At 49.4% G+C, this 13,517-nt stretch overlaps 1 protein-coding gene across 11 annotated transcripts in view; it reads right to left on the bottom strand.

Moving 5' to 3' along the window:
- TPCN1 (two pore segment channel 1) overlaps positions 1 to 13,517 on the bottom strand; it is a 60,529-nt gene that overhangs the window by 29,667 nt on the left and 17,345 nt on the right. For 6 of the 11 annotated variants that reach the window (XM_024977759.2, XM_002694517.7, XM_024977760.2 and 3 more), the window contains one exon: positions 2,486 to 2,613. The exons of 1 other annotated variant lie outside the window; for it this stretch is intronic. In XM_024977759.2, coding sequence (XP_024833527.1) covers positions 2,486 to 2,613 — 128 coding nt within the window. Of the gene's footprint in view, positions 1 to 2,485; positions 2,614 to 10,248; positions 10,402 to 13,517 lie in introns of all 11 variants that reach the window. 4 more of the 11 variants (XM_024977757.2, XM_010814053.4, XM_024977758.2 and 1 more) reach the window with 1 other exon arrangement.

Raw genomic sequence — 13,517 nt, 5'->3', positions numbered from 1 at the left:
CGGCTCCTGTGGGTGAGTGAGTTAACAGGTAAATTTAGGAAGAGAGGAAACCACAGGCACCAGATAGCCGCAGAACAGCAAGGGGCCAGTCACCCAAGCACACTAACAAGCTGGCTCAGGGGCTGTGCTGCAGCCCATCCGCAAGCGCAGAAACAGCTATCGGACGCCCTCTAACACCGTCCTCCAAGCCAGAAACCACTGTCCACGGGGATCCAAGCTCTGCTTTTAGTTTTAATTTTACAAGAGGATGCATCTTTTTGTAAAAAAGAAAAAAAATTCAAGTAATACACAAAATTATAAGGTAGTAAAAATTCCATCAGCCAAAAATAATCACCTTTAATATTCTGACAAATAAGTTTCCAGATGTGAATGGGTATCTGTGCATACATAGACACACATTATATAAAATTATATATAACTTATATATTAAAAGTCACCATATGATACCTTCTGTTCTGTAACCTCTTTTCCCCTAAAGACATGGCCCATTTTTGAGTGACTACATGAGGTCAGGTACAGAAATGTGGCTACCACGTAGAGAAGAAAGAACATCATTCGGAGGCCGGATGGACACGGTTTAAATCCAAGCTTGGCAGTTTACCAGCTGGCTGGCTTTGGACTCACTAGCCCCCGGGAGTCTCAGGTGTATGAACTGGGAGATGACCAAACTGCTGGTAAGATTGTTAGAGAGATCAGCAAGTACATACTTAACTTAGTCTTTTTTTGGTATATAGATCCATTTGTATTATTTTTTAGATTCCACTTAGAAGTTATATAACATTTCTCTTTCTCTAGCTGACTTACTTCACTTAGTAATATTCTCTAGGTCTATCCACACTATGGCACGTGGCAACATTTCCTTCTTTATTATGGCTGAGTAATATTCCACTGCTCATATATGTGTGTGTATGTATTATATACCACATCTTCTCAAATCAATTGTCTGTTGAGGGGCACTTGGTTGTTGGGTTGTCTCCATGCCTTGGCTATTGTAAACAGTGCTACTATAAACACTGAGGTACACACACCTTTTTGAATTAGAGGATTTTTTTTCCTCCAAATATATATCCTGGAGTGGGATTGCTGGATCATATAGTAGCTCTATTTTTAGTTTTTTTAAGACACTTACATACTGTTTTCCTTAATGTCTGTACCAATTTACATTCCCACCAAAAGTGTAGGAGAGTTCCCCTTCCCCCACATCTTCTCCAGCATTTATTATTTGATGATAGCCATTTTTATTACTAATGTTCTCACCTGCTTAAGGAAAGAGGCAATTACCAAGCAGTGATTCTAATTCTGTATTCTGATCCATCCTGGCCTCTTATCTAGCACCTGTTCAACCTTAGAGAGGGTGACAGTGTATAGAGTGATCCTGCAACGTCAACAGGCATGCCCAAGCTTGCTAAAATCTCCCGAAAACATTTCTACTTAACCTGAATAATTTCTGCCTTAACCTGAATCAAAACCCATTCCTTGAGAAGTACAGCCATAAAACGTGAGAAACACACAGACACCTGAACAGCTATCAAATAAGTATCTGAATTTCATTAAATTTTCTTTGAAAATAGAAAAGCAAATACTTAAAAGGGAGAGCTGCTTCAAAGAAAAAAAAGATTAGGGGAAAGTGATCATTCAAATGAACTTAAGAAAAATCCCATTTCCTCACCCAAATCCTTATTCAATGCTGAAATTTCAGCAGAAGCTGAAATCTTATAATGACAAAAATGACAAGATTAAGGTGAAAATGCCATAGACAGTGAGATTAGCAGTTAACAGGCAATATTCCCTTTTGAGAGTATTCAATACTGTATACCAAAGGCCCTAAAAAATGTCGATTCCTTCGACCCGCTGATTCTACTTCTTGGAGTGTTTCCTAATAAAATAATCCTCGATATTAAAGAGAAAAAGAGAGAAATAGCTGAAGACATAGATTGTCCTCATATTATAATTTATAACAGGGAAATGCATAATATACAGTAAGGGAAATATAAAAAGAGAAAATATCCAACCTTATCAGGATAGTTAAATAAATTAAGATACACTTACCAGACAGAATTATAAAGAATTTAAAATTTGTTTAAAAACAAAAACCAAGCATGGAATAGCAAATATGAAAGCAGCAGCAGGAGAAACAGGAAGAATAAACATCTCCAGACCCTGCACACTGAGTCAGCTGGACTCAGCAGACAGACGAGTTCCCTCCTGAGAACCAGCCTCTCCAGAAGAGGGAGCAGGGCAGGGGGCAGCCAAATGGACAGACTAGAGAACCTGGGGGCAGGCAGGGCCACACACCAGGTCCTGGGAACAAGCCCACGGGCACAGCCAGCTTGGCTCTCCCGGTGTGATCTTATGAAATGAGAAGGTCACACACGGAGCACCAAAGCCAGAACTGGATTTCTGGGCATGCATCCAACAGAGCCTGGCTCCCCGTCTCCACCAACACGTGGCAAGAAGGGCCAGGTGCTGCCCGGGAGATACTCACCTGGAGGTAGATTGCTGCCTCTTGATAATTCATCTCCCAGTCATGTTCAGTGGGGCTGGAGGGGGAGTTCTCACCCTCTAAGCTCAGACTGGGGGCCTGGGAGTCGTGGACGGTATATTTGCCTCCATCTGCAAGAGGAGATTCACTTACAACCCAGGTTTGAGAGAATAAAAAGACACCATTCACCAGAGAGAAGGCTGGCAGTTATTCACCTGCTCTCACTCATATCCTATTATATAAGTCAACACCCCCTTATATATACTTGGGCTTCCTGGTGGCTCAGGCGGTAAAAAATCCGCCTGCAATGCAAGAGACCTGGGGTCGATCCCTGGGTTGTGAAGATCCCCTGGAGGAGGGCATGGCAACCCACTCCAGTATTCTTGCCTGGAGAATCCCCATGGTCAGAGGAGCCTGGCAGGCTACAGTCCATGGGGTCACAAACAGTCAGACACAATGGAGTGACTAAGCACACATAAGTCTACACATGCCCGTGTATTAGGTTGGCTGAAAAGGCCGTTTGGGTAACGTATTTTGGCAAAAACCAAATGACCTTTTTGGCCAACCCAATACTAACAACAGCAAGAATAGTATGTCTAGCAAAAATGTTCTTCCGACATGGATGGACCTGGAGGGTATTACGCTGAGTGAAATAAATCAGAAAGACAAATACTGTTATGAGATCACTTATGTGTGGAACCTTAAAACTAAAACAAACTAGTGAATACAACAACACAGACAGACTCATAGATACAGAGAACGAACTAGTGGTTTCTATGGGGAGAGGGAAGGGGGAGGGGCAAGATGGGGGAGGGGGTTAAGAGGTACAAATGACTACGGATAAAATAAATAAACTACAAGGACATATTGTGCAGCAAAGGAATATTTTATAAATTAAAAGGAGCATAACCTTTAAAAATTGTGAATCACTATATTATACACCTGAAACATACAATGTTGTGTATCAACCATACCTCAATTAAATTTTTCTTTCTCCTGTTAAGAAAGCAAGTATAAAAAAAGCACACACCCAATGCTATCATTTGTGTAAATAAGGGAAAAAAACAAGAAAGCACAGAGATATCTACTTATCTTAACGGAAGAAATAGGAAGAATAAATTAGAACTTGATGAAACTGATTACCCACAATGGATGGAGAGAACGGGGTGGAAGTCGCTCAGAGGGAGTGATCTTTTTGATGACTTTTGACTTGTAGAAGCATGTTAATATACTGCCTTGTCAGAAAAATAAAAATAACTGGATTTGTTGCCTGGTGCAGGGTCATCCGTGGCTCTTCCCTGCTGAGAGCCATGCCCTTTCCTTCTGGTAACTCAGTCCTGTCTGTCTGAGTGTCCGCTCCCTACTTTTTGTCCTTATTCTTCGGCTCTGGCCAACTCCACCCCTGGCAGCTGATCCAGTGCAATGAGATCCCCTCAACACCCGCCCCAGCCTGCCCCCGTCTTATCCCAGACAGGTATTGGTTCAGCCAATGGTGCTGACCGAAGTCTAGCCAACGAACCTAGAACTTCTCCAGGACCAGTTTAGAAAGGTGTGTGTGTGTGTGTGTGTGGAGGGATTGGGGAGCTCTTTCCCTATTGCTGCTGGAGGCTGCTTCTGCCACCAAGTGGGGAAGACCTGCCTGAGTTACACCCCTGGGATCGAGCTATGCCTGAAATTTACCTCAGAGCATTTCCAAAATCTGAGCCCACAAAGATCCTTTTATACCTAAGCCTCTTTGAGTTGGGCTTGTCACAGCACTCAAGTATGTCCACTGATATATGCCATGGCACCGAGAAACAAGTCTTAGCTTTTTTTTTTTTCCACTGTTTATTTTGCTGCAATGGGTCTCAATTGTGGCACTTGGGATTTTTAGCTGTGCCATGCGGGATCTAGTTCCCCAAGCAGGGATGGAACCTGGGCCCCCTGCATTGGGAGCTAGGAGTCTTAGCCACTGCACCACCAGGGAAGTCCCATGGATGGACATTTAGACCATTGCCAATGCTTGGCTATTTCAAATGAAGCTGTTATGAACATTCATGTACAGGACTTGTAGGTGTAGGTGGATGTAGGTGTTCATTTCTTGGGGGTAAATACCAAGGGGTGAAATAGCTAGATCACCCATTTAACTTTTTACGAAACTACCAAACTGTTTTCCAAAGTGGTTGTACCGTTCTACACTCCCATTCGCAGTAAATGAGAGTTCTAGGTCTTCCACTTCCCCACCACCAACTGATACGCTCACTGCTTTAAGTCTTGAAGGTGAAGGTGAAGTCACTCAGTCGTGTCCGACTCTTTGTGACCCCGTGGACTGTAGCCTATCGGGCTTCTCCATCCATGGGATTCTCCAGGCAAGAATACTGGAGTGGGTTACCATTTCCTTCTCCAGGGGATCTTCCCTACCCAGGGATAGAACCCAGGTCTCCGCATTGGAGGTAGATGCTTTAACCTCTGAGCCACCAGGGAAGTAACCGCTTTAAGTCTTAATTATCCTAAAATATTGTGATGTTACTGCATTGTTTTAATTCCAATGCTTTTAATTTGGATTTCCTCAGAGACTAATAAGGTTGAGCATCTTTCCATATGCTTAGTTGCCATTTGTACAACTTAATTGAAGTGTCTCCAACTCTTACCTGTTTATTACATTATTTTCTTTTTTAAAATTTTGAGTCACATATATGCATATATATAATGCAGTCTATAAATATACAAATGTTTGTCTCTGATTATAATATCCATTCCAGTTTTGATTATTTCCTTGGATTAGTGATTATTATAGCTTTATCCATTCTTTTAATCTCTTTGTGTCTTTTTATTTAAACTTTGTTTCCTATAGGCAGCATATAGTTTGGTCTTGCTTCTTTCCTCCAGTTTGAAAAACTCTGCCTTTTAATTGGAGTATTTAGATTATTTACATTTAATGTAATTACTAATATGGTTAGGCTTAAATATATCATCTTGCAATTTACAGCATGTTTATCCCACCTGTTCTTTGTTCTCTTGCCTTTCTCCTCCAAGACACTTCAATTAAGTACCTTCCTGAGGTCATGCAGTCAGTGAGAAGCAGGGCTTGGATACCAAATTAGGCTGGTTAGCTCCTAATTGGTAGGTTGCATGCCTCTCAAGGGGCTTCCCAGGTGGCGCTAGCAGTAAAAAACCCGCCTGCCAATGCAGGAGATATAAGAGATGCGCGTTCGATCCCTGGGTTGGGAAGATCCCCTGGAGGAGGGCACAGCAACCCACTCCAGTGCTCTTGCCTGGAGAAACCCCGTGGTCAGAGGAGCCTGGCAGGCTACAGTCCACAGGGTCACCAAGAATCAGACAAGACTGAAGTGCCTTTGCACGCATGCAAGCATGCCTCTCAAGAACTGGAGGCCCAGAAAGGAGGATAAGCCATGGCTGAAAGGATTAAAAATACGGCAGCTATTCCATCACATCTGACTGCAGCCAGCCCTTCTCATTCTGGTCTTGCTCTCCCAATGCCAGGATCTCCTAACTCTGATCCCTGTGCCCATTTCTGAAAGAACTGAGCCCCAGGTGGAGCCTGGGGAAAGTCAAAACCACCTTCTTCCACCCGCTTTCATGGATCAGGGAAGCGTGAGCCCAAACGTGACTCCTGAGCAGGAGAAACACAGGCAGGCAGCTGGCTGGCGCTGGGATCTCGGGTGCCTGTGCTGAATCCTCCATGCCCTCCACACAGCAGGAGCCGGCGCCTGGGACACAGCAGTCCTACGTAAAGAGTGGTGCTGGTGCGGGGTGGGTGGCAATGGCTGGCACAGATGGCAGGGGACATTAGTGCCACTTTCCCAGCCTGAGCTAGACAGAAACATCTGCGTGAGCCCCTGCCTCGGAGATCCCCCAGTGTGAGCCTTCCCAGCACTTCCTCTCATGTGTGTGTGTTGGGGCGAGGAGGCGGGGGGGCGGTTATCAAAGCAAATTGAGCTACCCGTGGGCCAGCCCTGCTACAACTGGTGCAGACCCCAGCCGCCTGGATCATGCTGACTACCAGAAGCCTTCTACCAAGGCTGCCGTGGTGCAAGGAGAGGGTGACAAGGGTGTCTCACCCCCACCCTAACGAACCTCAGCCCTACAAATCTATGTAGCCCAGACCTCATCAATTCGGCTTCTGCTGAAATAACAAACACACTTCCAGGGCATATTCTGTGTGCCAGGCTACTCTCAGCATGATGTATGTGTCACTGTAAATTTCATCCTCATAATAACATCCATTACTGTGTCCATTTTACAGGTGAGATACAGGAAGCCCAGAGAGACCTGTGAACTCACCCAGGCTTCACACATTTAGAAGGTCAGCAGGGTCTATGCTGAGAATCCCCTGCTTAACCAAAGTGCAGGGACTGCAAAGAGACCAAACCAGTCCATCCTAAAGGAAATCAATCCTGAGTGTTCCTTGGAAGGACAGATGCTGAAGCTGAAGCCGACTCACTGGAAAAGACCCTGATGCTGGGAAAGATTGAAGGCAGGGGGAGAAGGGGGCAGCAAAAGATGAAATGGTTGAAGAGACAGCATCACAGACTCACTGGACGTGAATCTGAGCAAACTCCAGGACATAGTAGAGGACAGGGAAGCCTGCAATGCTATAGTCCACCAGGTCGCAAAGAGTCGGATACGGCTTAGTGACTGAACAAATGGACTATGGGGTTTCCCTCCATGGACTCTGGAGGACTTTCTGCTGTCCATCATAGAAGGATGAGTGTCAGGTCCAGGGTCTTAGAAAGGATGACGCTTAGGTCTGCAATGGGTTGGAGAGACCATTTAATTGAATGCCCATCTCTTAGAGATGGAGGTCACGGCAGAGAGCGTACCTGTGTACCAGGGCTGATCCATCAGAGAGCCAGCTCTAGCACCCGGGCCTCCTGGCCGCCTGTCTAGAGGTCTCCCCACCACAGACTCTGGTCACTCAGCCCTCACTAGAGTAATGTGGATGGTGGTCTGCACAGGGTGACCACTGCTGTGTGCAGCCCTGAGTGACACAAACCAAAGAGAAAAGTGACTGGGCCTCCACAGATCATCATTCCCATGGGCCAGAGCCCTTGGGATGTGCCGGTGAGGGCCACGAGTGACTGGCGGACAGGCGGAAGGTCTTGGCCAGCTGGGAGTGTCTTTCTTGACCTACAAGTGCTGAACAGAACGACTGTACCTTGGCTTCCCACGTGGTACTAGTAAAGAACCCGCCTGCCAATGCAGGAAGTGCAAGAGATGCAGGTTCAAGCTCTGGGTCAGGAAGATCCCCTCGAGGAGGAAAAGGCAACCCACTCCAGTACGCCTGCCTGGGAAATCCCATGGGCAGAGGAACCTGGCGGGCTACAGTCCATGGGGGTCACAAAGAGTCAGACGCGACTGAGCACAGTACAGGCAGAGAACCCCAGGGCAGGAGAGGCCCCAGGGATTCAGGAGGCTCATCCCCTTACGTCCCCCCTCATTCATCATGTGGAGTGACCCTCCCAGATACTGTCTGCACTTTCCCAGCCCCTCACCCCACCGGGTACCGCCCCTGTTGCTGGTCTGGCTCCCCGTCCTGGCCCTCTCTGCCCATCTCCTCTCTACACCGGTCAGAGAAATCCTTTGATGTGTGTATGCATGTGTTTTAGCTCAGTATAACAGTAATCCTTTAAAAACCTAAGCCAGGTGGTAGCGCTCCTCTGCCCCAAACATGCCACTGCCTCCAGCTCCTGAGAAAACTCGGAAGTCCTCCTCTGGGGGGAGCAGGTCCTAGGAAACCCGGTCTGAGGTCTCATCCCAGTCACCCCTCACGCCGGCCACGCCGGCCTCCTTGTCCTCCTGGGACAGGCCTGGAACGTTCCGCTAACGGCCTCTGTACTTGCTGTCCCCTCAGCCCTGCCCCCGGATCTTTGAACGGCTGGCCTGGTCACGTCTCCCAGGTGTCCACCTGAAGGTCATCTTACAGAGGCTGCCTCCGGCCTCCCCGGGCACACCGCCATGCCCCGGCCTCCTCACACGGCCTCCGGCTTCCTCCTGGGCTTCTATCGCCGTCTGGGAGAGGGGCACAGACTTAACTTGTGGGCCTGCCTGATGCCTGCTTCCCTGCCTGGAGTATCAGCTCCATGAACTCAGGGGCTTTTGTCTTGGTCACTGTGGTGTCCCCAGAGCCCAGAACAGGGCCAGGCGTGATGTGCAAAAGCTCCACACATATATCTGAACAGAAATGAAGTGAAAGATGCCCCAAAGATGACAGAAGCACACCCACCGTGGTGCGCAGACTTCGTCCAGAGCACAGTGGGGAGCACCCTCAGGTGGTAAGAAGGGGTATGACATGACCTCTCTGCCCTTTCAAAAATCCTTCTTAGGAGGATTTGTGCAAGAGGGACGATTTTACACAAGAGTAATTCAGGCAGAACCTTCCAAAAGGGAAACAGGACTCAAAGAGCTGAAGAGACAGAACAGAGAGTCCTCCCCTCCAGCGGGGAGGACTTTGTTCATTGCTTTTGATCAGTCAACCTTCCTCTTACTCAGAACACAGAACTTGGCTGGCTTTCCAGATGTAAAGCCTGAGTGCCTGTTGCTGACTGTGATTCGAGGACAGGGTTGAAAGGCCCTCGGTGACAAGGGCCACAGCAGGGAGTTTCAAGAAAGCCACAGGTGACTTCCAAGAGCCCCCCCTACCCCGCCACGTTCCAAGCAGGAGCAGCTGGGGAGCCACATTTAGGGATCACGTAAAGGGTGACATGGAAGGCAGGAGCCACGGTCCAGCCCACTCCTTGCACATGCAGTCTTCATTCAGAGGCGGTGGGCAGCCCAGCGGCCAAGACCGGAAGCATTTTCCCTGCGCTGCCAAGAGGAGGAGCTTGGGGACTGCGGGGTCTAATTCTTTTTTTTTTTTTTAATATATTTATTTGGCTGCACGGGTTCTTAGTTCGTGGCATGTGGGATCTAGTTCCCTGACCAGGGATGGAAGCCGGGGCTCCTGCAATGGGAGTCCAGAGCCACTGGACACCAGGGAAGTCACCTCTTTTGGAGGAGGGAAGGGGGGTTAACTACAGATTCCCTGCCCCGTTCTCCCACTTTCCAGGTTGGAGAAGTGGCCAAAGAAGCAATGGAAACCCTCCAGCCCCTAAGTGCTTTCTTGTTGAGGATGAGGGATGCTCAGAGGGTCGGCGGCCTCCCAAAAGGAAACATGGCTAGGGTAAAAGAGAGAAGAGGGGAGGGGGCTGGTGCAGGGGGCAGGTCAGAGGTCAGACTGTGGGCCTGTAGTTCAGATGGGGGGCACGCATCCAGCAGGCTTCCTCGGAGTGAACTCCACTGAAGCAGAAGGTGAGGCTGTACGGGAATCCCAGGGTCCCCTGACTGGTCACTACTGAGCATGATGCCCAGGGAATGGTCTGTCCCCGTGTCGCTGTGGAGGTCCCTGCATTACGCCCACTGAATCTGCTCCAGGTCACACCTGGGGAGCCTCAGACCCCGCTGACTGTGAGCACCCACTGCCCTGGCGACCTGGAGCCCAGCCCTGGTCTATTCCTAACCACCTGGGCTGAATCTGCACTTCCTGGGAGAAACAACGCCCTGCCCCCCCCACCAGGTCTCCACGTAAAAAGTGGGTGATGCAACTTTCAGGGCATCTCCTGCACAGGGAGAGACTGGACAAGGCCGTCTGGAGGGCTCTCATACAGCGCCCCAGGTCCACCCCGGCCTGCGATCAGGGACCCGCCCTCACACCAGTGATTAGAGACCCCGTAAGGATCAACATGTCCAATCTCTGATCCTGGTATCACCTTTGATGCCACACTCACCCACGGCCAGGTCAAGGCATACCACAAGGGCCCAGCTGGAGGAGACGGGATGACCTCTCCATGGGGCTGTCAGGGAGCTGGCCCTCTGCTGCCTCCTCCAGGAAGATGATGGCTGGCCCTCGCCTCTGCATTTCCGCCTTTCCTGGGAGGCAGCTGGAAATGGGAGGAAAGAAGTGGGGGAACAAGATACACAGCAGCACAGGAGGGTGGGAGCGGCAGTCTTCTTGGCTAGCTCCTTGGCTCCTAGAAGCCAACCAGCTTCTCCGCTCCGGGGAGGTTTGAAAAGGGCCAGAGAAAGCTGAACACTCTTGGCAACCTGGAAGTTCCCACTCTGTGCCTCTGGGAAAAGTCACCCCCGCCCCAGTCCCTGAAGAGAAAAACACTTTGTTCTGTACTCCAGGTGTCCTGGGCAAAGAGCTCTCCTGTAAAGCCGGTCTGCAGCCTTTTCAGGCCCCGCTGACCTTCGCCACTAAACATTTATGCAACACCTACTCCCAAACTCCCCTCCCTACATCCTGGCAATCAGCCTGGGGAGCCGAACATGGAGAATAAGGAACAGAAAGAAAACGGCTGAACTGGCAGGCGGTGGAATACAAAACAGCGTAACTACAACCACAACAACAAAAGCTGCCTCCAAGTAGGAGAGGCGTTCCCCACACAGAGGACAGGCAGATAAACCAGGATGACCTGTTTGCACAGATGGTAACGCTTCCACCACGCTGATGTAACAGGGCCCAGACACTCCCTGCAAAACAGCTGGCGGCTTTGCATGCAGCCTCTCAAACGACCCTGCGGGGAATCCAAGGTTTCCGTTCGCTGGAGCACAGCGTGCAGCAGCATCGGGGTGGCTCTGGGTAAACAGAAACAGTTTCCATATGCCGGCTATAAAGCAGCACCAGGGTGGATGGGGAAAGGACGGGCGGGAACACAGGGCTTTTGTGACCCACCCCCAACATCCAGCAAGCGCAGGGTCCGCTAGGGCTGGGTAGGTCACTGGGGCCTTCCTTGGGGGCCTGGGCAAGAGGGTGCTTTGGATAAAAGGCATATGAGCTCCTCGTGGGAGGCAGCTCTGAGCAGAAAGGATGTGAGGCGGTGACAGTTCTTTTGCAGGTTTACACTGAGGTCCCTCTCTCCTTTCAATCCTGTTCCTTTCATTCTCCTTCTCTTACATGTACATAACCTCATGCATTTCCGCCCACCGCCCACCCTTCTCTCTCTCTCTCACACACACACAGGCACGCATATACCATGCACATCCTCTTCAAGACAGAACGTAGCCCTGAGACTTCCCTGGTGGTTCAGGGGTTAAGACCCGTGCTCCCAAAGCAGGGGGGTCTGGATTCAACCCCTGGTCAGGGAACTAGATCCCACATGCCTCAACTAAGTATCCTGCGTGGCACAACTCTAAGACCCAGCAGGGCCAAATTAAAAAAAAAATTACATAACCCTGAACCCCCAAGTTCTCTCCCATTTGTGCCCCTCCCCACCCCTGGTTCACGATCTTAATCCCCAGAGGCTCAGCTTCTTCATCCATTAACCGGGACCTGTGCCAACTGTGCTCTCGGCATCTCAGAGACAAATGCAAAAACCCACAAAGCGCCCGGAGCCCTCCGAACACTGGCGCCCACCAGAATGACAACAACCCATAGCCCAACCATCTGCCAGTGATCGCTGAGAGCCCCACTCCATGGGGAAAAAAAAAAAAGCTTAAAGAGGAGAGGAAAATCAACCCGAGTGGCACTGATGAATTTTCCAGGCATGCCGTTGCCACCCCGCTTCCGTGCAGACTCTTTAAAGGACCCCTGGATAAAAATCGGGCAAAAGACACCGTGCCAAAAGACAGCAGAGTGTGTATTTCCTTCTGCTCAGGCTTTCTTTGCTGGTGACTGACTGCACAATGGTGTGGGAGGTAGACCTGTGTCATCCAGGCATGTTAGGAAAGGCCGTGAACCTTGGCAGAACCCCGGGCTAATAGACCGACCTCCAGAAAGGCAAGAGCTGGCGCACGGCCCTCCCAGTTGAATCGCTGGCCTCAGGCCCAAACCTTGTCCTGCCAAAGGCTTTAGCCAGAGGAGGAAAGGAAAGATGAAAGGCTCACCCAGGCCGGTACTCGGTCAGGCACTGTTCTAGAAGGAGGAAGCCCTGGTTTGGAAGCAGCCAGGATTACACTCTGTGCCACCTCCAACTTTGTTTCCGGCCAGCTCACAGGGGCCTAAGTGGCCAAATCCAGGGGGATTCCCTGTAGATACACAAGGCCTGCCATGGAAGGGCGTGGAGCTGGTGAGAAAGTTGAGAGTAGCGGCTGTAAACAGAGGAGGTGAAAAGGCAGGAGGGGTGAAGATTAGAAATGGCAGACTCTTGGCAGGGGCCAGGAAAATAAGCACCCCTTGGTAATTTAGGGTAGCAGTGGCAGCCCCAAGGGCCCACCCCCAAACTGGCCACACAGGGCACTCGCAGACTGAGGCTGCAAACGAAACCTTGAGAGCAAGTCTCTGGTCTTAACAAACCATGCGGTTATTTGGGAGAGAAAAAGGGAGGGGGGAAAACGTTTTTAAAAGGCTGACCTAGATGCAGATAAATGTGGTTTCATGTGAAGAGACATTTATTCCTCACCTACTGTATACCAGGCACTAGATTAGGTGTTGGATCTGAAAAAGTAAAACCGTGGGCTTTGTCTTCAAGGAGCTCACAGTCAGGAGGCAAAAGAAGGGATGATTCTGGGGCATTAAAGGCATTTGTTACAGCAGCCTAGAAAATGATGTGACCGCAACTACCGTCCATGAGGGCTGGAGGGAAGAGGCAGACAGAGAGAGATTCAGGGGCCTTATCCGTGCCGGTTTTAAAGGATGAAGGATGAAAAGGTGTTCCAAAAAGGGCTGGGGATGGGGTGAGGGCTACCTTCCAGAAACAGGAAAGTCATGCATAAAGCACAGAAAAGCAGATAGCAGGACACGCTTGGGAAGCGTGGTGGTGGTGGCTGAGTCGCCAAACTGTGTCCTCTCTTGCGATCCCATGGATTGTAGCCCACCAGGCTCTTCCGTTCATGGGAAACTGCACAGGTTTCAGTAATTCTGAAGCTTAAAGGACCAGAGATATAAGGCTGATATGTACAAATGAGGGCAAGAATAACAGCTCACACTCAGTGCTTTACCCTTGTTAATTCCCCTAAGTATAAAAAAGCCCCATGAATCAGAGACTATTATGATCTCCAGTTTCCAGAAGGGAGGAAACTACGGCCCAGAGAGGCTAAGTGATTTTCCCAAGGTCAC

Source organism: Bos taurus, chromosome 17 (assembly GCF_002263795.3).
Source record: "Bos taurus isolate L1 Dominette 01449 registration number 42190680 breed Hereford chromosome 17, ARS-UCD2.0, whole genome shotgun sequence".
NCBI lineage: Eukaryota > Metazoa > Chordata > Mammalia > Artiodactyla > Bovidae > Bos > Bos taurus.
This window is presented reverse-complemented; position numbering and strand designations above follow the sequence as displayed.